The 25,446-nt window shown below is 37.1% G+C and overlaps 2 protein-coding genes across 2 annotated transcripts; both read left to right on the top strand.

The window, feature by feature from the left end:
• Window positions 1-4,141: 4,141 nt before the first annotated feature.
• Window positions 4,142-5,101, top strand: Or51l4 (olfactory receptor family 51 subfamily L member 4). The gene is given in 1 exon segment (NM_001000740.1): window positions 4,142-5,101. A coding segment is annotated over 1 exon segment (960 nt).
• A 14,800-nt stretch (window positions 5,102-19,901) lies between these two features.
• Or52ae9 (olfactory receptor family 52 subfamily AE member 9) lies at window positions 19,902-20,849 on the top strand. The gene is given in 1 exon segment (NM_001000157.1): window positions 19,902-20,849. A coding segment is annotated over 1 exon segment (948 nt).
• The last annotated feature ends 4,597 nt before the right edge of the window (window positions 20,850-25,446 follow it).

Raw genomic sequence — 25,446 nt, 5'->3', positions numbered from 1 at the left:
CCATGGGAGGGGGAGAAAAGGAGATAACATTTGAAATGTAAGTACATAAAATATCCAATAAAAACAAATAAATAAAAAAGGAAAATTTAGAGTCCTCTAACTTGTGGGTTTTTTTTAAATTATTATTCTATTTATTTACATTTCCCTGTTTCCCCTCTGCAATTCCTCTGTTCCTTCTCTCCCCCCCCTTATTTCTACGAGCATGCTCCACCCACTCACCCACCCACTCCCCTATACTGGGTATAGATTCCTCACAGAGCCAATGGCGTCCCCTCCCATTGATTTCAGAAAAGGCCATCCTTAGCTACATATGAAGCTGATCCATAGGTCCCTCCATGTGTACTCTTTGGATGGTGGTTTAGTCCTTGGGAGTTTCAGGGAGGGTCTGGTTGGTTGATATTGTTGTTCTTCCTATGGGGTACAAACCCCTTCAGCTCTGTCAGTCCTTCCTCCAACTCCTCCATTGGGGTCCCTGTTCTCTGTCTGATAGCTGCAAGCATCCACATCTAACTTGAACACGGTAAATAAACTATTAACATAAGGAGTGTGAAAAGCAAAATACTTTCAAACGATAGCCATTAATATGAGGTGTAAAATACAAAGAGATGTAAAGTTGGAGATAAAAAATTAAAAATGTGTGGGGAAACTGAAGACAAGTCAAGATTTTACTGGATTTTAAAAAATGTATTTTGAGTTTCTTTGCTAAATTGCTATTATTTCAAAACACCTTGTCATCATCTAAAAGTATTATTATTTTCAGTCTTCATGATTAATCAAAAAATAAATCCATAAAAGATGTAATAAAATATTATAAAAGGCACCATAAACACACTATTAGAATAAAACTTTAAACCAGAAAAATAAAGATTGAATTAAAATTCCTAGTTAAAAGATACAGTAATGAAATAGATTTAAAAGAAGAAAGCCACATACTGATTATGAGAAACAATTTTATTCCGAAGGGCACGTATATATTGAACGTGACTAAGATGAAGTAAGATATTCCCAGAAAATGGAATCTAGCACAAAGCAGAAATAACTACATATTTATGAGAAAAATAATGTGTAAATAAAAAGCAGTAAAAAGAGACAAGAATTTCACTATATAATGATAAGGAGATTATACAGAAGATTAAATTTAAATGTGTTACACTCAATATCATAGCACAAAATACATATAATGAACATTAAGAGACCTAAAGTGACTGACAAAATACAAAGTAGTAGTTAATAGAAGACATCAATACCTTCCTTTTGAAATAATAATATCATAATATCAGAATGATGTCAGTCAGTTAAGCACTCAACAACAAAATGGAGTTAACACTTCACTTTGGACCAGTGGTACCCGATAGGCATGTGAAAGACTATATTCAGCAACTTCAGAACACATATTCTTAACAGAAGATCTAATGAAGAAGATTCTGCAGGATGGATCATGTGGTAGATTCAAAACAAGTCATAGTGTATTTTTAAAAATATTAAATTATGTCAAGCAGCATGTCTGATTAGAATTCCATAAAACCCCAAATTAAGAACAAGGATAAAACACTCTGAGAACTATACAGAGATGCAAAACCAATGAGCGACCACACAAACAAGGAATATGTATGTATATATCTATATCTATATCTATCTATAATATATACATATATTTAAATGGCAATGCATAAAGAACATAACCAATACATTCTTATGGAACTACATCACACACAATTCTAAGAGGCTAAGAGAGAAGATTATAAAATCAATGGTCACATTAAAATAAACAAAATTCTATTAAAGAGCCAACATATTAATCTATCTTAAGAAGCTAGATTAGAAGGACTAACCAAACTCCAAATTAATAGAAGGTAAAAAAAAACTGCATATTGTTTATTTTAAATCAAATAGAGAATAGAAAGTAAAAGTATCAGGTATTGCCCAATTGAAGTATTTGATGTAAGGGTCAGAGCAAGTTGTGTGTGTGTGCGCGCATGTGAATGTGTGTGTGTATGTCTCTGTGTATACACACACATATTTTATATACATATAGCATGTGCATATTTATATACACACATATATTTGTATACAAATTTGTATATGTATTTGATAGTCTGGACAGAGAGGATAAATAACTGTTATTTCTTTTTTGTAATATAGTCATAAATGAGTTATTCATTGAGCAAATGTGTTATATATTGTTAGAATAAAACACTTAATCTATTTTCTTGGGTAGAAATAAGTAATATATATTTATATATGTTTATATACATTTGCCTGCTTATCAGACATATACACAAACACACATAAATATGTAGATCTATCATATATCTATTTAGCTATCTTTCTAGCCATCTATTTTTAGATGAAAATTTAATTGCAATTGCTTGTCTTGATGGATGTTAGCAACAGTAAGACTATACAAGAGGTCTGAAAGACTCCATGTGGAGAAGGTTACATAATAGATCCATTCCCTTTTTTGGAGGGAAATGAAGACACCATGAGCTAAAGTGTGGAGTGGATGGCATCTCAGGACATTAAGTACTTCAATATACGTTTTTCTGTGCTCTCTTTGTTTTCCATCATTGACTTTCTCAGGCCAAACCCTAGAGATCAACATATTCCATTATGGTCAGTTATACAGTGATGAATTTCAGAGCTGAATCAATCCTGCTGTTCACATGTGTATCCCCTTTTCTTCGGTGTGGTCTAGTTACTATCCTACTGTACTACTGTAAGCAGACACTACTATATTCAACCACCTAGCGGGACATTCAAAGCTGAGCTTATGGGCTGAAATTACCAGACAATTTGGCAGAGATAGGATAAAGAACTGTTATTTCTTTTTGGTAATATTCATGGATGAGTTATTCATTGAGTGAATGTATTGTGTAATGTTAGATTAAATAGACTCCATCTGTTTTCTTGGTTAGAGATAAGTGGAATATTAAGAAAAGTGGCACTTTGAAAAATCAGATTTCAGGCATGAAATTGGGTTTATTGCTAAATGATTTTGGAGAAGGAATTCCAAATAACTGAATCATATTATACCTGCTATCACATAGAACTTAATTTAGGAAGCTTTAGCTCTCAGATATAAGCTCTGTGCTTTTCCACAACCTAGACCACATCTAAAACTTTTCACTGTTCTCATGTTCTTGGGGTAAACCCATATCTCATTACAGGTTGCATCACATCAGCTTTTCCAGACACAGAGACAATACATATTTAAAAATCTCGAGAGAATTCATTATCCATTACACTTAAATTGTGACATCCTGCCACAATCCTGATCTGGTTGGTAGTAGTACAAAAAATTGAAATGTAGGCACTGACAGGGTTACAGCCTCTCCTGCATGTATGCTGGATCCTCTGTAAGGACTACAGGGGGCCTTATTAATTCATTCTGCTTTCTTTCAGAGTAGAATGGTCCTTCATAGGGAGAAGAACTCTTCTACAAAGTATGTGAGGTTGGGAGACATATAAATGGGAGGATACAAGAAAACACAGAAAGGGTGTTGAAAAGCAAAAGGGAGGAGGGAAGGTAATAGAAATGAAGACTGCCAAGAGGAAATATTAGATAATTTTAGTGATTTATTCTCTCTCTCTCTCTCTCTCTCTCTCTCTCTCTCTCTCTCTCTCTCTCTCTGTGTGTGTGTGTATGTATGTATGTACTATGCAAAGTGATTAATTTCATCAAGGAATCTTCATTAAAACTTTTCTGTCATTCACTTTCCTTCTCAGTTGCTTTCCTTCAGTCAGTATCCAAGCTCATTCACATTCTTCCTCAGTTAATACCAACATCTACTTTCATATTGTTGTATTCTGCTGTTTTTTAAGGTTCCCTCTTCTCCTAAGATCTCTTCTCTCACCCTCAAGATCAGAGGGTCTTTAATAGGCTTGCATTTGGGAAGTTGAGTGGAAGGAAGGCCTCGATGGCAGCAAAGTACAGATATTGTACTTTGATGTTAACTAACAATGAAATGAAGATGATGAAGTAGAAATGAAGAATGGATAGAGGAGTAAGTATATATAAGCACTGAAGTCTTTTTAAAATTATTGCTCTTCTCACTGGCTGTCCTCTCCCTTTACTCCCTGACACAGATCTACACATTAGAGAATAGCCGTGGAATTGGATTGTGCTCTAACAATCAGCCCAATGGCAACCTCAAACTCCAGCACAATTGTGTCCTCTACATTCTACCTCACAGGCATCCCTGGCTATGAGGAATTTCACCACTGGATTTCCATTCCATTTTGCTTTCTTTACCTTATTGGAATAACAGGCAACTGTATGATTCTGCATATCGTGCGCACAGATCCCAGGCTCCATGAGCCCATGTATTACTTCCTTGCTATGCTTTCACTCACTGACATGGCCATGTCCCTGCCCACGATGATTTCACTTTTTAGGGTCTTGTGGTCTATTTCTCGAGAGATCCAGTTTAATATTTGTGTGGTCCAAATGTTTCTGATTCATACTTTTTCCTTCACTGAATCCTCTGTGCTCTTAGCCATGGCCCTTGACCATTATGTGGCTATCTGCCATCCCCTGCGATATGCTACCATTCTCACGCCAAAACTTATCGCCAAGATTGGAACTGCTGCTCTGCTCAGAAGTTCTATTTTGATAATTCCACTGGTGGCCCGTCTCGCCTTCTTTCCCTTCTGTGGCTCCCATGTCCTTTCTCATTCCTATTGTTTGCATCAGGACATGATCCGCCTGGCTTGTGCTGACATCAGATTTAATGTCATATATGGACTAGTACTCATCACATTGCTGTGGGGCATGGACTCCCTGGGCATTTTTGTATCTTATGTTTTAATCCTTCAGTCAGTGTTAAAAATTGCATCCCGTGAGGGTAGACTTAAGGCCCTCAACACATGTGCATCCCATATTTGTGCTGTGCTCATTCTATATGTGCCCATGATAGGATTATCTATTGTTCATCGTTTTGCCAAACATTCCTCTCCCCTCATTCACATCTTCATGGCTCATATCTACTTATTGGTGCCACCAGTGCTCAACCCAATCATCTATAGTGTGAAGACCAAACAGATCCGACAAGGAATCCTCCATTTGATTTGTTCGCCCAAAATCAACTCTATTACAATGTAAGCAAGTCATCAAGACAAGACAGGCATTGGCACTTGCGATGTGAATCATGGTAAGTTGTTTGTTCTAGCTATACTGCATATAGAAATGTCAACAAAAGCAGAAACAAGTCAACAAATCATCACAACAAGGTTCTGGAGGAATATGCTCTGTCTACTGTGTTTGGAAAGCTTGTTTCTACATATGCTTCATAAATCTCCCTCAGTTATGGATATCTTAGAGGGCAAGTGTGCTGGAAATCAGTGCCAATTATTCTCTCCCACTTCCATGCCCAAACTTTGTTCCAGATGATTTATCTATGAACATCATGACTTGATGTTCCTTTGCCTCTTGATACAATATCTTCTACAATTATTATGTATGTAAATATGTCTATAGTGAATTGTTATCTAGAATATCACAGTAGCTTAGAGTAGGCATTAATCAATACTCATGGAATTAAAATATACACACACACACACACACACACACACACACACACACACACACACACACATATATATATATATATATATATATATATATGTATATGTCTCTTCCCTATCTGACTTTCAGTTTCTTAAGGAATATACAGGGCAGCCTCAAATTTTCATCATTTAACCTTTGTTTTCTTTCTTTCTTTATTTCTTTCTTTTTTTCTTTCTTTTTTCTTTTTTATTTATTTTTTTTTTTTTGATGCTTGAGACCAAGCCTAGGTCCTGGTACATGCAAAGAAACACTATTAACAGTAACCTAAATTGCTAGCCAGTAAGTTCAATTTTAAAGAAAGCTGAGAGTGACTTTTGACAATTTTCAAGTTGTCATGTGACTATGTGAAATGAATATGGTAGTCCATTGAATTAAATATGTCTTAATAATAATTTAGAGTAACTATTAAAACATATGTAAGCTCTTACAAGGTTTTCTTAAAACAGGAAACAGATAGCATGGGTCTTTAAATATTCATCTAGACCTCTCTGCAATGTTCAAAGCCATTACTTTTTATAATTTTGAAGTTGTTTAGTCTGTGTTGATGTATAGATTAGGATAATAGTACTTTCAAAGTTTATTTGGGATTTCTTAGGTCATTACCCTAACAAAAAAGAGGCATACAAGCAAGCAAACAAGACAGAAAGGTAAGTTAAAACTCAAGTCCTATGAATCACAATTCATAATGTGACAATGTATTTTCATATACATTTTCTAGCTATTAAATAGGAATCATTGCAATTGGATTATGCTTGTTAACGAGGACCTAAAGTTACTGTATGTAAAATATTGTGAAATAAATTAGTACTTGAAAAAATACTCGTTTTTATATTCATTTTATTATCTATAGTTGTCAAGTAGCCACATTTTATATAATAAAATCTACTTTAATAATTTAAAATTAAAATCTTCAAATTTAAGCACCTGATGTTACCCTGAAATACCCCAAAATTTTGTTTGCACCTTAATTTTGGTGTGTTTGCCTCTGTTTACCCTATTTGTTCTTATCTTAGTCTTGCTTACTAGCCCATCCTAAAAATATTGATCTTGACAACTGGAATATAAAATAAAGCAAGAGATACAAATTTCAAAATGTAATGATTCACTTTGTAATCTGATACATCTTTAAAATCAAATTGACTTCATGAAGACATTTTAAAAATTCTATTTAGTTTTATTTGATGTGTATGAATGCTTGCCTGCCTGCATGAATATACATCACATGAGAGGCTTGTGCCCACTGAGGCCAAAAGAGGATATAGATTTCCCTGGAACTGTATTTACAGATAGTCATGAGCCACCATCTGCAGTCAGGGAATCTAACCTTGGTCCTCTGCAGAAAAGTTAGCATTCTTAACTGCCGTGCCTTCTCTCCAGCTCCTTTAAGAATATTATTTACAAAGAATATGAGCATTATATATGGGATCAATAATATTTTATAATAGTCATGACAAAAGTAATGCTTTCAAAGGCAAATTTTATTTTTAAATTGTGTATGTTGAACAGGTAGAATAGAGGAAGACGAAGCAAGATATGACCGTACACATTGAAATTACTTCATAGTAGTATGCTATAAGGCCAAAGTAACAATAAATACAAACATTAAAATACTCTGAGTTTCATAACCTTGATGAAATTATTTTCTTTCATGGACATCAGAACTAAATGTTGCTGACCCTGTATAAAATCTGGGATATCCTGTAAATTTTAGGATTTATATTTCTACCAAATTTATCTGTTAGCATCCATATAACATTGTATATAGTTTTAGTCTTTAATTTATACTCCACTACCGTTGAGCAGCGTGGTACTCTCTCTAGAGAGTGAGCATACGTTGTGAAATGGAAGCAGATTAGTTCAATTTTCATACCAGCATTGGGGAATCTATAGGGCCACATGTGTGCTTTTATATCCAGATGTTTCCACATAACTGCAACTGGTTTTTTTATCTCCATGTGTTTAGACATGGAATCTCTGTGTCTTCCAAACAGCAGTAACACAACTACCCATCAGTTTAACTAACTGTGGAGCTACCATGACCACCAACTTTTCTACCGAGGATTTGGTGTTCCAAAGCCACAGTTCTTGTATATTTCAACAATTCCTAGGCCAATGACGTTGTGTCAACACTGTAGCAATCCTTTAAAGATTTATGTGGAATACAATTTATTTTAGTTACTATGCATTATGTATGACAACATAGTTGAAAGAGAAGTGAGAAGAACATTTGTAGATAAATATCACAACTATATGCTTTAAAAGTATTTAGTGTTCATCAGATTTAAGAAACTAATTTAATAAAGTTGTTAATTAATTCACTGTGGTAGAGCTCTATATCTGTATTTAGCACAATAGGATTTATTAAAATTATGGAGACTCTTAGCACTAACTAAAAGCCGGTATTTGAAAACTATCACTTACAATAGTAGCAAACACTGTCTAGGTGCTTACTTCCTGCTATATGCCCCACAAAACGTTTTGTAGCAAGAAACTCTGTAGGTGTTTGAAAAAAGTATTTTTTGAGGTTTCCTCATTTTTTTATTATCTTTAATCTTTCCTCACAGTCCAGTTAATATGAACCTTTTGTTCTGACCTCCAACAGTTCCTTATCTCATTCCTCCCTGCCCCGTGGCACCTTCCCACTGTCTCCAAGATGTCCTCGTAACCCCATTCATTCTGCTGACCCTTCAAGCTTCACAGCTGATCCCCCCAATAACTGACCATGTTCCCTTTTGCTCCTTCCCCTGCCCCTCCCCTTTCCACTCAGTTCCCTCCCTACCTCTGCCCTCTGGTTTCTTCTCCTTCCTAAGTGGAATGGAAGTAATGGAAGGATCCTCACTTGGGCCCTTTGGCTTGTTAACCTTCTTGAGTTCTGTGGATTGAGTCCTGAGTATTCTGTACTTTTGGGGCTAATACACTTTTACTGAGTACATACTATGTTTGTCCTTTAAAGTTTGAGTTACCTCACTCAGGATATTTTCTAGTTTAATCCATTTGCCTGCAAAACTCATGATGTCCTTGTTCTTAACAGCTGAATAGTATTCCATTGTGTAAATGAGCCACGTTTTCTGTATCCATTCTTCTGTCGTGGGACATCTGGGTTGTTTCCAGTTTCTGGCTATCACAAATAAGGCTGCTGTGAACATAATGGCGCTCTTGTGGCATGGGGAGGCATATTTTCAAATATTTGCCCAGGAGTTGTATAGCTGGGTCTTTAGGTAGATCTGTTTCCAACTTTCTGAGGAACCTCCAGATTGATTTCCAGAATGGTTGTACAGTTTGCAATCCCATCGGCAATGGAGGAGTGTTCCTCTTTCTCCATGTCCTCACCAACATGTGCTGTCACCTGAGTTTTTGATCTTGGCCATTCTGATTGGAGTAAGGTGGAATCTTAGGGTCTTCTTGATTTGCATTTCCCTAATCACTACGGAGTTCCAACACTTCTTTAAGTGCTTCTCAGATCTTCGCGATTCCTCTGTTGTGAATTCTCAGTTTAATTTTATATCCCAGTTTTGATTGGGTTGTTTGTTAGTTAGTTAGTTTGTTTGTTTGTTTTGGTGGTTAGCTTCCTGAGTTTTTTATATATTTTGGATATCTGCCCTCAATCAGATGTGGTGTTAGTGAGGATTTTTTTCCAAATCTTTCCATTTTCTGAGGTCTTCTATTTTTTTCTTCTGAGACTTGAAGTTCTTGTCATACAGGTCTTTCACTTGCTTAGTTAGAGTTACCCCCAAGATATTTTATATTATTTGTGACTATTGTGAATCGTGTTATTTCCCTATTTTTGTTCTCAGCCTGTTTATCATTTGTATAATGGGAGGCTACTGATTTATTTGAGCTCATTTTCTATCCAGCCACTTTGCTGAAGTTGTTTAACAGCTGTAGAAATTCTCTCATTGAATTTTGCTTATGTAAAATATCATATCATCTGCTAATAGTGATTCCTTGAGTTCTTTGCCAATTTGTATCTCCTTGATCTCCTTTTGTTGTCTCTTGCTCTAGCTAGAACTCCCAGTACTATATTGAATAGATAAGGGGAGTGTGGGCAGCCCTTTCATGTCCCTGAAGGTTTTAAATGTAAAATCTTGTTCTCTGCTATTTTGTTTTTTAAATTTAATTAAATAATTATCATTACATCTCAACCACATTTTCTCTCCCTCTGTTTCTCCCAGTCTTTCCTCTGCCTTCCCTCCCCCCATGTACTTCTTCTCCCTTTCTCTTCAGAAAAGGGCAGGCCTCCCACAGCATATCAAGTTGCAGTAAGACTAGGCACACCCTCTTACTGAGGCAGCACAGTAGGAGGAAAGGGTCCCAAAGGCACATAACAGAGTCAGAGAAGACTCCTGCTCTGACTGTTAGGAGTCCTACTTAAAGACCAAGAGACACAACGTAACATATGTGCAGAAGGCCTAGGTAAAACTCATACTCTGTTATTCTAATGTTGGTGAATTTTAATTCATTACATTTGGCAGTCATCGATAAAAGCAAATCTTGAAGCAATGATTTCAGTTCCCTTTGGTATTTGTACATGCAGGTTTACACGCACATGCACATGTGTGTGCACGCACACGCACACACACACAGAGACACAGACACACACAGAGATATGGACACACAGAGAGACACATACACACACACACAGACACACACACACAGACACAGACACAGATACAGACACAGACCCACATACACACAGAGAGACACAGACACAGACACAGACACAGACACAGACACAGACACAGACACACACACACACACACACACACACACCATAATTTAAAAGTCCCCTAAAAAATAAAAAATAAAAGAAGCAAAGAGATAAGTATGAAACAATGACCAGAGTGCAAACCTCAAAGTTTGGTGGCACACATCAACTGCAAGGCTCCAGTTCTGTAGCCCCTCCGAATAGTGACAGTCTCTGAATAATCTCTCAGACAAGGCAGCGGGTGACATATTGCATCCAAGTCATAATATACTTATAAAGGCAAAATTAAACAAAAGTTTATAATTTATAGGATTAAAGAAACATGAATGAATCTGAATTGTCATAAAAACATAATTTTTTCTAATAAAAACTATAATGAACAAAAAAACAATTTGCATGATATTTTGATGATTATGGTATAAAATGGATATAGAAAATCTAATCTTTTCACACACCAAATCTTTAATCTCCACTTTTATGATTTTTACTCATGTATTTGAGTGTATGCCACACGTATGCAGTGCTTTTACAGGCCAGAAGAGGGTATTGGATCCCTTAGTGCTGGAGTTATAGATGGTCGTGAGCCTCTCTATGTGAGTGCTGGGAATCAAATGCCAGTATTCTGGAATAGCAGTAAGAGCTCTTAACTTTTTGAGAATTTTCCAGGCTTCAGATTATATTTAGTTAAAATGAATGCATAAAGAGTCAAGAAATAAACTAAAAGTTGAGGTTTGGGGGCTTGAATTTAAAGACTGAAGAGGTATCTGGTACATAAAGCAATTATTGAGTCTCATTATAGATTTATTCAGATTATTGTTCAGCCTCATTGACTGAACAACCTCTTAAACCTATAGTCTCTAAAGAAAAAGGACGTAAACATCCCCATGCCCCCCATCAGAGTTCTGAGGAGATTACAAAGTTATTATAGCTATGCCTAAAGATGGCCTCTACCTATGTCACCTCTGTCCCAAGTATCCATTTCTTTGGTCCCAGAACACGCAAGAGAAAGAGCAGCTGAAGAAGCCAACAAAAGAGCCAACATATATAACCATATTCACGGCATAGTCAACACTTCTACATCTTGTGACAACCTAGGATAATCACCATCTTTTTCCTTCTAAACTGAAACTGCTGGCTTGGTTCCTCTACTTGATGTGTGGACCTTTTCTTCCCAAGACTTTCTATTCTGTTCCACTTAACTCAGTCTCACCATATCTGTCTTACATTAGTTGCTTACAGGTAGTATAAGAATGAAAGTAAACGATGAATAGAATTAAAATTTTATTTTTATTATTTAATCCTGTTTTACAGTCCAGACTGCACCTACCTCCTGGTCTACCTCCCGACTACTCCTCATCCCATAAGTCACCACCCCTCCAAGAGGATGTCCCCACTCCCAACCCCTTCACTACCAGGCCTCGCTACACCCTGGGACTTCAAGTCTCTTGAGAGTTATTGCATCTTCTCTTACAGTCCTCTGCTGTCTGTATCAAGGGCCTCATATGCTGGTGTATGCTACCTGGTTGGGAGCTCAGTGTCTGAGAGCTCAGGGATCGAGGTCAGCTGAGAATGCTAGTCTTCTCATGGGGCCTCCCTTCTCCTTAGCTTCTTCCAGCCTTTTCCCAGTTCAACCACATGGGTACCTAGCTTCTGTCCATCGTTGGGTGCTACTATCTCCCTCTGACCCTTTCAGATGTGTGTTAGGCTTCTCATAGGGCAGCCGTGCTAGACTCCTGTCTGCAAGCACACTACAGCATCAGTAATTGTGTCAGGACCTGGGGCCTCCTTTTGAGCTGGATCCCAATTTCGGTCTGTCATTGGACCTTTCTTTCATACTTTTCTCTATTAATGTCACTGCAGTTCCTTCAGACAGGAACAATTCTGGATCAGAGATTTTAACTGTGCGAAGAATGTCCTTTCTCTCCACTGGAGGTGGAATTTACAAGTTCCCCCTCCCCACTGTAGAGTACTCCATCCAATGTATCTCCTTTGAATACTGGTAGTTTCTCACCTCCCAGGTCTCCAGGACATTCTAGAAGGTCCCCCCACCTCCTACCTCCCTAGGTTGCCTGTTTCCATTCTTTTTGCTGGCCATCAGGGATTCAGTACTCTTTGCCCCAATACCTGAGTATTTTCCCTCTTCTCCTCCCTGTCCTTTCTCCCACACAGTTCCTTTTCTCCCTCTGTCTCCCATGACTGTTTCTTCTCCCTCCCAGGTAGGATTGAGACATCCCCACTTGGGTCATTCAGGCTTGTTAACCTTGAGTTTTGTGAATTGTGTCCTGGATATTCTGCACCTTTATCGCTAAAATCCACTTATTAGTGAGTACATATCATGTATGGCCTTCTGGGTGTGAATTATATCACTAAGGATGATATTTTCTGATTCCATCAGTTTGCTTGCAAAACTCATGATATATTCCTTCTTAATAGCTAAATAGTATTCCATTGCGTAAATGAACCACATTTTCTATATCCATTCTTCCTTTGTGGGACATCTGGGTTGTTTTCAGCTTCTGGCTACCATAAATAAGGCAGCTATGAACATAGTCGAGCATGTGCCCTTGTGGTATGGTGTGTCATCTTTTGGATATATGCCTGATTTCTATAGCTGGGTCTTCAAGTAGATCCATTTCCAATTTTCTGAGGAACCTCCAGATTGATTTCCAGAGTGGCCGTACCAGTTTGCAGTGCCACTGGCAATGAAGAAGTGTTCCTCTTTCTTTTCATCCTTGCCAACTTGGGCTGTTACCTAAATTTTTGATCTTAGCCATTCTGAATGGTATAAGGTAGAATCTCAGAGTTGTTTTAGTTTGCATTTCCCTAATCACTAAGTAGTTTGAACACTTGTTTAAGTGCTTCTCAGCCCTTTGAGATTCCATTATTGTGAATTCTCAGTTTAATTTTATACCCCATTTAAAAAAACTGGGTTTTTTGGTTTTTTGGAAGTTAGCTTCTGTATAATAGACCTCTGCTGGATGTAGGGTTAGTGAAGATTTTCTCCCAATCCGTTGGTTGCCAACATGTCCTATTGAATATCCCCTTTGCCTTACAGAAGCTTTCCAGTTTTGTGAGGTCCCATTTAACACTTCTTGATCTCAAAGCCTGAGCCATTGGAGTTCTGTTTAGGAAATTTCCCCCTGTGCCAATGAGTTCCAGGCCCTTTAGTACTTCCTCTTCTATTAGAGTCAGTGTATCTGGCTTTATGTTGAGATCCTTGATCCACTTGGAATTGAGCTTTGGGCAAGGTGACAAATATGGATCTATTTTTATTTTGCTACATACAGACAGTCAAACCAGCACCATTTATTGAAAATTTGCTCTTTTTTCCATTGTATATTTTTGACTTCTTTGTCAAAGATCAAGTGTTTGTAAGTGTGTAGTTTTATTTCTCTGTCTTCAATTCTATTCCATTGATCAACCTGTCTGTCTCTGTATCAATATCATGCAGTTTTTATCACTATTGCTCTGTAGTGGAACTTGAGGTCAGGGATGGTGGTTCCCCTAGGAGTTCTTTCATTGTTAAGAATTGTTTTCACTATTCTGGGGGTTTTGTTTTTCCAGATATATTTGAGAATTGCTCTTTCCATATTTTTGAAGAATTGTGTTGGGATTTTGATGTGGATTGTGTTGAATCTGTAGATTGCTTTTTTGTATTATGATAATTCTATCCATGCACAAGCATGGGAGATCTCTTGATTTACCGAGGTCTTTTTCAATTTCTTTCTTGAGAGACTTGAAGTTCTTATACAGATATTTCATTTGTTTGGTTAGAGTTTCCCCAAGTTATTTTATATTATATATTTATATTATCAATTGTTGTGAAGGGTAATGCTTCTCTAATTTCTTTCTCAGCCCATTTACCTTTTGTATAAATGAAGGCTACTGATTTATTTGAGTTAATTTTATATCCAGCCACCTTGCTAAAGTTGTTCAGCTGCAGAAGTCCTCTGATAGAATTTTTAAGCTGCTTATGTGTACTATCATTTATACTTTAACTTCTTTGTCAATTCATATCCCTTTGATCTCCTTTTGTTGTCTTATTACTTTGGTGAGAACTTATGAGTACCATATTGAATAGATATGGGGAAAGTGAACATCCTTGTCTTGTCCCTGATTTTATTGGGATTGCTTCAAGTATCTCTCCATTTACTTTGATATTGGTTATTGGTTTGCTATGTATTGCTTTTATTATGTTTAGGTATTGGCTTTTATTTCTTGCTCTCTCCAATACTTTTAAAATGGAGGGGTGTTGTTTATTGTCTAATGATTTTTCAGCATTTATTGATCATGTAATTTTTTCCTTTGAGTTTGTTTATATAGTGGATTACGTTAATGGATTTTTCAAATGTTGAACCAACCTTGAATCCCTGGAATGAAGCCTACTTGGTTGTAGTGAATGATAGTTTTGATGTATTCTTGGATTCTGTTTGCCAAAAATTTGAGTATTTTTGTATTAATATTCATATATATAATTGGCCTGAAGCTTTCTTTCCTTTTTTTCTTTTCTGTTGTGTCCTTGTGTGATTTAGGTATGAAAGTAATCGTGGCTTCATAGAATGAATTAGGTAGTGTTCCTTAGGTTCCCTTCTGTTTCTCTTTTATGGAATAGTTTGAGGAATATTGGTATTAGGTCTTTTTTGAAGGCCTGGTAGAATTCTGCACTAAAGCTATCTGGCCTTGGGCTGTTTTTGATTGGGAGTGGGGGTTTAATGACTTCGATTTCCTTAAGGGTTATGGTCTGGTTTAGAAAGTTTACCTTCTCTTGATTTAATTTTGGTACATGGCATCTGTCTAAAAAACCATTTATATCATCTAGATTTTTCCAGTTTTGTTGATTTAGGCTTTTGTAGTAGAATCTAATAATTTTTTTTAATTTCCTCTGTTACTGTTTTAATATTTACCTTTTCCAAACTAATACTTTGTGTATCAATATCAGAGATATGAACTTGGATGAGTCAGTAGCCCTTCCTCATTTACAGCTTCCAAGGTGTGATATTATAGATATTATCATGAATAAACTTTATGTTCTTCCCTAACCAAATCCTCCTTAAAAATTCATATCTCGGTAATATAACATAGGGAACAAAAATGAGTGAGTTTCAAGAAACCGAGATGAAAAAAGGGTGAAAATACCAGATTATAATTTACTAAATACTTAAAGTTCAGTTTCAAATTTAAAATGACACATTTTCCTATAGTGTAGCTTTAAATGTATCGACTTTTAGTAAAAATTATGTCTATATTATGTATATGATGGTTTTACCTGCCTGTATATAGACATGCTGCATTCATGCCAGAGGCCCAAAGAAACCTGAGGGAGTGTCATATCTCTGTAACTAGAGACTGTGTGTCTCCATGTGGGTGCTGTGAACTGAACCCAGGTCTGCTGCCAGCCATTGCTGTTAGGTGTTGAGCATCTCTCCAGATCCTGAATGTATAAAACTGAAAGAAGCAGCCACAGTCCTAGAGTAATCTCATCCCTCTGTCTGGGGAAGTGGCACAAAAGTCTAAGTCCAATTTTAGGGAATGATGTTCATTAATTATCTATAAGCTTTGTGGAATTCACAGGGTTAACATGGCGGTGCAGAGGAACATTGTGCTTTTCCATGTTTTCTCCTGTTCATTCTGGTTTCTTTCATCTTTTGTCTCTAAAGACCATCAGTTCTCCAAATCCAAGGAGCCTCCTGGGAAGTGGACTAATATATTACAAACCAACTATAGCCATCAACCTGACTCAGAGTCTGCACTGTATGTTGAAACAGTTCTTTCTAAATAACCTCTGCATCATAGACATTAAAGCAGTGTTCAAGATGAAGAAAAGTCAAATAGGAAAGAAAGAACTACATATATATGAATGGTATTACAGAGTTTAATAATTTGACTTGGCAGAGAAGTAGAGTATTACTTAATATATTATTATTAACAGAAGGACCTTCTTAATTTGCCACAAGACTATTTCAGTTCATTAATTTATGACAGAAATGATTTGGAAAAACATATTCCAAGAAGATTATTGAAGTAAATGGTGTTTAGACAATAACTGGATGAATGAGTCATTTATAGAGAAGTAGAACCTTTAAATAGAAGGTAAAATGTCCAAGAAATTATTATCCAAGTATCTAGGATGCAGAGAATCCTAGGAATTTATTGTGACTTTGTTAGATTTCTGTAAATCTTTTTGTTGTATAAATCTTAGGAATGAGACTGAAAGCAGATTAAATCAAAAGGTAAGAGCCAACCTAAAAATTGGAGGGATACATGGTTCCAGATACTTATGTAGCAGAGAATGACCTTAACTGGTATCAGTGGGAGGGGAGGCCCTTAGTCCTGTGGAGGTTTGATGCCCCAGTGCAGGAGGATGCTAGAGCAATAAGGTGGGGGTGGGTGAGTTGGTGGAGAAGCATTCTCATAGAGGCAAAGGGAAAGATGATGAGGGAGATGGGATGGGGTAGTGAAGGGATAACTGAGGAGGGGGATATCATTTGAAATGTAAATGAATAAAATGATTTTTTGAAAAAAAGAATTCTAGCAGAAATAGAGTTAGCAGCTGCTGAGGGGAAACTGGCATCAAGTAAAGTCAGAGATAAGTTTCTGAGTAGCTTGTTCTCCCACAGAAGAAAATGTAAAGTGGTGTTAGGAATGTGAGATTTATGGAACTCAGTAAGGGTTATGCATGCTTTTATAATACATTAAGGTAAACTTTATATTAGATTAAAAATATACTTTTGTCTTTTAATTGACTCTCAAAGAAGGAGCTCCAGGTAAGGAATTTGATTCAGTGACTGAGAATCAGTACAAATGTGTGTGCTGGGAACTTGGTATGAAAGTAATTCTTGTGTTTGTGTTCTAAGAAAAGAGAGAAAGTGTGTATATTTGGATGAGTGCACAGTGGGTGGAATAGGGTAAAGGGAAACTCACCAAAATATATTGTAAAAAAAGTTTATTTTCAGTAAAATAAAGATTGTAGAAGATGGGAAGTAGTTGAATAATTGTGTGAGCAGAAATTTAGAGGTGAGTGCAGTCCATGTACCACCCTCTCTACTGCCGCTGCTGCTGCTGCTGCTGCTGCCGCTGCTGCTGGTGATGGTGATGATGATGATGATGGTGATGGTGATGGTGATGGTGATGGTGATGGTGATGGTGATGGTGATGGTGATGATGCGAATGATCCTCCCACAGTAAATGACTGTCTCCAGATTCCACTGGAAGGGAACTTGGGTGACAAAGATGATCTTCTTAGGACATTGATGGTCAAAGCAGACCATATCTAGGTCTGCAAAGACACTTATCCCAGTGGAAATCACTTTTATTTTTTTTAAATAGATTGCGCATATTGTCTTCATGCAGGTAAAGTAATCAGAAAGAAAATACCTTTTTAATTGCAACAACATGTATTTGCCAAAGATAAATATACTTATTTACATTTTAGCAAAGTTTCCTCTCTATGTTGTATGGCTATATTTCTAGGTGAGCTAATCTTCTTCTCACCATCACAAAACACCATGCATCAGCTTATGTTCTGTGAGTTACCATTAGCTTCATGTGTGTTTGATTCTTCCAGGGACAAAGAGCAGAGTTGATAACAACTCACTCAAAGGACTAGGTCATACACAGGCTTACAGATTAGAAATTGTTTAGTGAAAACTGTAGTAAAACATATTATAACTTGCTAAAGACTGCTATAGACATGTTTTTGCATTAACTTTTTCTATTTATGTATTGCTGTAAGCCTCATCTGCTGTGTGGTAGTATAAAAATATGTTTTCCTATTATGATGAAAATATTTTCTAAGGTTTTTGATGTATTTGATAAGCCCCTGATAATTTTTCAACTCCTCCCCCAAAAGTCCTCAGAAAATAATTTGCATTGGTCCTGGGGAGCAAATGATTAAGCACACATACAGACATAAATACTTCCCATTGAAAATATTTGAAAAGATGGGTTAGGAAGACTTCTAGTTAATATTCCAGTTTGACTGGTAGGTGGAAATTAGAACCCAAGAATGGCAGACAACTATGCTAGACACTTCAGAATATAGTCAGGAAAAGAGTCCTAAATAGTTAGTACTGTTCCAGAAAGTAACACTGAATTGCTGGGTCTTTGATCCCCACTCTCACTACAAAAGTTGCATTCCAGAGCTGGAGGAAGGGCCTGTACCTAGCAAGTAAGTTGATTATATTATTTTTGGCTAACTTATAAACAATAATTTGAGCTTATAAACAATAATTTGAGACTATATCAGTGCACAAAAATAAATAATTGTTATATTATTTTTATATTTTCTTTTATAAATAATTTTATATTTTTATAGTAACTTGTCCATCAGGAAATCCTCCTATGGAGTTAATACTGTTAAGGAAAAATTTTGAAACCAAGATCTTCCTGTGCTCCAATCCTAGATCTCTTATGATAAACTTCTGAGTCATCAAAATGAATGCAAGATTAGGTAGATATCTGACCTTCAAGAAATAAGTAGTAGTTAGAAGGCTCAGTGGGGAAAGGTGCCTACTCTTTATATTACATCTCATTACAAAAGAAATGTGGTGACTTAATGCCAACTAATAAGTGATCTGTCTTCCTGTCTTCATCTTCTTTTTAAAAATTGAGTATTTTATGTATTTACATTTCCCCTTTCCCCGTTTCCCCTCTGAACCCCCCCCCACATCCCATCTCTCCTCCCCCTGCTTCTATAAGGGTGTTCGCCAGCCACCCAACTAATTCCACCTCCCCACCCTAGAATTCCCCTACACTGGGGTATTGAGCCTTCACAGGACCAAGGGCTTCTCCTATTGATGCCAGACAATGTCAGACTCCATTACATCTTCTAAAAAATAGTACTGAAATAACCAATCGAACTTTATTTTGTTTCTTTCTTCATCCTGTCTTGGCATAGTTTGAGCCTCCTCTGCTGATGAGATATTCATTCTCTTTATACCATGAAGCATCACCAGCCCTGAAGTGGAAGATGAAATAAAGAAGATCCTTTAAATCTTCACAGTGGTCACTTTTGACCTAAAATACATCAAACTTACCTCTGATGGGTTACGAAGCACCTATTTCTATAATTGAATTCTTACATCTGAAGGGTTATGAAGCACTTATTTCTGTAATTGGATTTTTTTTAATTCTTATTAGATCTTTTTGAGTTTCAACAACTGAGCTAGGTTTCCTAAGGATAAAAGTCTCCTACAGTAAGTGAATTCTTGAAATGTTTGCCAATTGGTGTGTTTACATTCTATGTTTATGCTTATAACTCTTCTATTAACTGCCAGTGTAACAGCAAATGGAATATTTGTAATAAGATTAAATTACATGATCATATCAGGAAAAAAATGAAGTAAATGCAACATTTTCCTTTGTGAACGCAGATCCTATGCCTCCGAATGTAGATCTTGTGCCACTAAAGGTTGAATTTTTTTCCTGAGGGTTTACAAAGGTTTTGAGAACAGTGTGAGCTTCATAGTGAGTTGTATAAAGTGATTATAATAGATTGTCCAAGGAAGGCATTTAAAATTAACCTAGCACTCATATTTTCTGTCTGTTGGGCATTTTCCTGGTTACCACATTATTAAGCTTGCACTTACAACATCCCTAGTTCTTCTCTTTTTTAAACATCCCTAGTTTAACATGGCAGGCAATGCTTCACATCAAATTGCATCTTTCTTCCTGGTCGGTATACCTGGTCTGGAAAACTTTCACTGCTGGATTGGCATCCCTGTCTGTCTCCTGTTTGTCCTGACCCTGCTGGGGAACAGCATAATCATTGCTACTGTCAAGCTGGAGTCAAGTCTCCACCAGCCTATGTATTTCTTCCTTTGCATCCTGGCAATGAATGACATGTGTCTTACCTGTTCTACAGCTCTGAAGATGCTCAACATCTTCTGGTTTGATGCACATTGGATTGATTTTGATGCCTGTCTAACACAAATGTTTTTTATACACACATTGTGTATCATGGAGTCAGCCATCCTAGTTGCCATGGCATTCGATCGCTTTGTGGCCATCTGCATCCCACTGCGTTATGCATCAATCCTGACAACACCCATGGTGATTAAAATCGGTCTAGTTGGCCTAAGCAGAGCTATTCTTTTGATTATGCCATGTCCGATTCTCGTTAAAAGGCTGCTGTACTATACTAAATATGTCATCCATCATGCCTATTGTGAGCACATGGCTGTGGTGAAAATGGCTAGTGGTAACACTCAGGTGAACAGAATATATGGAATCTTGGTGGCCCTTTCAGTGACAGTATTTGACCTTGGACTTATAGCCACATCCTACATAAAAATTCTCCAGGCAGTATTTCAGCTCTCTTCCCAGAGTGCCCGCTCTAAAGCCTTGGGCACTTGTGTTGCCCATATGTGCACCATTCTTGCCTTCTACACACCTGCATTGTTCAGTTTCCTAACTCATCGCTTTGGCAAGAATGTGCCTCCAAGTATCCATATAATTTTTGCAATCCTTTACCTGCTAGTCTCCCCCACAGTCAATCCCTTGGTGTATGGTGTTAAGACCAAACAGATTCGTGACCGAGTAGTAAGTCTTTTCTTTTTTTCTCAAAAACAAAAATTTTGAATAATAAAACATTTTGATGCAACTTTTGTTGGAGGAATGTGGTTTTCATAGTAGTGGTGTACTAGTCTTATTTGCCACTTTCCCCTCAAAATGCTATTTAATAAAAGATATATTACACATGTATATTTCTGTGTTTATCTTCAATATTTAATTTTATCAAAATCACTGATAAAATTATTTGATATTTCATTGGGAATTTTCAAATTTCACTGTTCTGGTTTCTCTTTGAGACAGGGTCTTGCTATGTATGCATGAGTGTCATTTGACTTGCAGAGATCCAATTGCCTCTGCTTTCCAAGTTTTGGGACCCAAGGTGTGTGATAGTATGCCTAGCTACATTTATCCATTGCTATCTATCTTCTTGTCTATATTGCTATGTCTATAATATAGATGAATGTATATTTATCAGCATATTTTAAAGTAAAATAAACATGGTGATGATGATTTTATTGTAGTAAATCTGTAAAATACTATCAATAACTTTATGAAAGTATAAAAAAACCCCTAAAATTCAACAACCTTCTCCGTTCATCAAAGAAATGAAGTTACATGGGAAGTTGCTGCTCCAAAATATAGGGAGAGGAAATAGAATCATTGTCAGTATGAATTGAGCGGAAATAGAATTCTGGTCTTAGAAGAAGTTACAGAACAATGCTTCTGAGATGTGGAAATTAACATAGGTCAAAGAGACAAATTTATGTGAAGTCAGTCAGAAAGGAACACAGCTAAAATATTGACTTCATTTTTTATTATGTAATGTATGTTGCACTACTCAAAGAACTAGTGATATTGAGGCAGTATGTAGATATCAATATGATGAGCTAGCAAAGGAAAGGCATGCCTTGTGATAAATTTTGATGCATTGATTTTATAGAGAGATACAAATGAAGGCACAGCCATTAAATTGAAATTTTATTTATTAATGATAAATGGATGAGCATATTTGTGGAAGAAATTTAGTTCAAATACAGAAATTTGTGTTATAAAATAGACACTAAATATTTTGTTTTATTTTTTAATACACATGAATATGTATGTATACATATTCATATACATTCTTTTCTTGCTCTATTGCTCTGGCTAAGAACTCAAGCACTATATTCTATATTATATAAAAGTGAGACAGTAAACATCTTTCCTACAGTTATGATTTTAGAAGAAATAATTTAATTTTTGCCTTTTCCATTAATTGTAGTATTTGCAACTTTTACTATACATATCTTTTCCTATGTTAACATAAGATCCTTCAGCTCATAGTTTCAACAGGGCTTTTTTCATGAAATAGTTTGAGTTGTGTTAAAATATTTTTTCACCTTTCGATATGAAATTATGTTTAATTTATCTTCATTTTGCTTTGAGAATTTCACACTTACATACATTGATGTGAGCTTCTCTTCCTCTTGTATGGAATAGTTTGAGGAACACTGGTGTTACTCTGGTTTTAATTTTTCTTGAAGGGTCTAGTAGATTCCAGCTCTGGATTCAGTTTGCAGTAGGTTTTCTTTATTTTAGAACTCTTCATCACTGCTTGACTTTGGTAGGTTACCCATGTTTGAAAATTTATGTATACCTTTGTATTTTCTAATTTAATTGAACACAATTTTCATACATTCACCAATGATCCTATGGATTTCATTTTGTATCTCCTGATACTTCCCTTTCAAACTTTATGTTATTAACTTGTATTTTATCTGTTTAAAGTTACTTTTGCTAAGTGATTTTTATTTTTTTCTTTACAATTAACATACTATTTGTTTTATTAATTCTTGGCATCATTCTCTTAATGTACAATTCATTAATTTCTATTATATTTTTATTTTTCATTAATCTATTTATTCACGGATTGTACCCTCCTCCCTTCTATCCTCCTACTCCCACATTCCTACCTGCTTTCCTGTTTCCCTCTTCCCTTCTCAGAGTACCAACCCACCCTGTCACATGAAGTCATAAAGTTGCATCAGGGCTAAGCACATCTCTCCTACTGAAGCTAGGCAAGGCAACCAGCTACAGAAAAGGGCTGCAAAGGCAGGCAACAGAGTTCCCGAGATGGCTCCTTCTCCAATTGTTAGGGTACCCACATGAAGATCGAACTGGATATCTGCGACATATATGTAGAATGCTTAGGTCCAGACCATGTATGCTCTTTGGTTAGTCGTTCAGTCTCTGTGAGCCCCCATGAGTTCAAGTTTGTTGGCTCTGTAGGTCTTCTTGTGGTGTCCTTTAACCTCCCTGCTTTCTTAATTTGTCCGTTGATTCTTCCACAAGACTACTTGAACTCTGCCTAATGTTTGGCTGTGGGCCTCTGCATTTGTTTTCATCAACTCCTAGGTAAATCCTGTCAGAGCACAGTTATGATAGTCTCTGTCTACAGGCATAGCAGAGTATCATTAGTAGTGTCAGGGGTCGGCTCTCTCCAATGGGATGGGTCTCAAGTTGGGCCAGTGATTGGTTGGCCATTTCCTCAAAGTCTGCCCCATTGTTATCCATGCACATCTTATTGGCAGGGCATATTTTTGGTTGAAGGTTTTCTGGGTAGGTTGGTGTCCCTCTCCTTCTACTGGAAGTTCCGCCTTTCTATATAGGAGGAGGCCACTCCAGACTTCATAGCATCTGCTGCTAAGAGTTTCAACTAGGGTCACATCCGTATCCTCTCAGGAGCCTCTGCCATCCCAGGTCTCCAGCTTGTCCCAGATCCTTCTCTCTCCCTGTTCTTAGTCTTCTCATCCCAACCCCCTTTCACCTCATCATCTCCTCTCCCATCTAGTACCCTCTTCCCATCCACTTCCAAGGTCTATTTAATTTCCCCTTCTAAATTCAATTCAAACATCCTCCCTTGAGTCATCTTCATAACTTAGCTTCTTGATCTGTGTATTATATCATGGTCATCTGTACTTAAAGTAGGTACATACCCTCTGTGTCTTTCTGGCTCTAGGTACCTTACTCAGGATGATATCTTTTCTGTTCCATTGATTTACCTACAAAATTAAATATATCTTTGTTTTTAGTGGTATAGTATTTGATTCTTTAATTTACCCCATTTTTATCCATTATTTTCAATTGAGGGATAGCTGAGTTGTTTCCAGTTTCTGGCCATTGCAAATAAAGCTGCTGTGGAGATAGTTGAGCAAGTGTCCTTGTGGTACAGTGGAACATCATTTGGGTATATGTTCAGGAGTGGTATACGTGAGTCTTGAGGTAGAACTATTCCTAATTTTCTGAGAAAACACCACATCAATTTCCAAATAGTTGTATAAGTTTTCACTCCAAGCAGCAATGAAGGAGTATTCCCCTTGCTCCACATCCTTGCCAGCATGTACTGTCACTTGAAAATTTAGTCTTGTCCATTCTGACAGATATTAAGACAGAATCTCAGAGCCATTTGATTTGCATTTCCCTGATGACTAAGAACAATGAACATTTCTTTTTTTTTCTTTTTTTTCATCTTTATTAACTTGAGTATTTCTTATTTACATTTCAAATGTTATTCCTCTTCCGGGTTTCTGGGCCAACATCCCCCTAACCCCTCCCCCTCCCCTTCTGTATGGGTGTTCCCCTCCCCATCCTCACCCCATTACCACCCTCCCCCAACAGTCACGTTCACTGGGGGTTCAGTCTTGGCAGGCCCAAGGGCTTCCCCTTCCACTGGTGCTCTTACTAGGCTATTCATTGCTACCTATGAGGTTGGAGCCCAGGGTCAGTCCATGTATAGTCTAAGACTTTTTCTTGATATCATCGTAGGGTAAACACAGCCAAAGTCTGTTTTGACTTCTGTGTGGCAAAACAAAGCTCCTCTCAGTCTGCTGCAGACTTTCTCTGGAACTACTTTAGGGGCTCCCCTGCCCCCTAACCTGGGGCATTTTGACCACAGGGGCAGGAACTGACTGCTGTGGGGATAGTACTAAAGATATCATTAATAAGAGACCAATAACTGAAGGCAGCAACTGGAAATTTTTCAGGGTCAAAAGTCTTATAATCATCTTTAAAACAATCACTAACTCTGCACTATCCTTTTGCGTCAATTGTTCCCTTCTGGGGGATTGTTGGAAAAATATTTCCTGCAAAATCTAAGAATTTCTTTAAATCTTTTTTCTTAACTCTATTCCTCATGTCTTGAACGACTCCTTTGTGTCCTATCACAAAAGGTGACTGTAGAATGCTTGTCCCATCACTCACCACTGAGATCTGCATCGTATGGGAGAAACTCACCAACTGGCTGAACCAAGGACACAAAGAGAAGATTTTGATTGTAGATATGAGGGATTGGACAGCCAGAAGCATCTGGAAAGTACAGATATGGCCAGCAGAATAGACTAGGCTGTAAGAGGAGAGGAAGAGGAGGGAAGGGCAAGAGCAGAAGAAAGGAGGGAGGTAAAAAAGAGAAAAGAGAGTCCATGGTTGGAATAACTGGATTACATAGGGAAGATCAGCTGACTGAAGGGAGTGAAGCTCAGGAGCTACAGAAATTTGAAGTAGGGTCCTGAAAGAGAAGTGCTGAGAAGAGCCAGGATGCTCTGATGGGTATTTGCAATGCTGGGAGGTGCTGGAAGAAACAACCAGTCAGCCAGCATCCCCTTTGATATGTTAATAGGTCTCTCAG

This window comes from Rattus norvegicus, chromosome 1, assembly GCF_021556685.1.
Source record: "Rattus norvegicus strain SHRSP/BbbUtx chromosome 1, alternate assembly SHRSP_T2T, whole genome shotgun sequence".
NCBI classification, from domain to species: Eukaryota; Metazoa; Chordata; class Mammalia; order Rodentia; family Muridae; genus Rattus; species Rattus norvegicus.
Note: the sequence above shows the minus strand (reverse complement) of the source record. Positions and strands in the feature narration are given on the sequence as shown.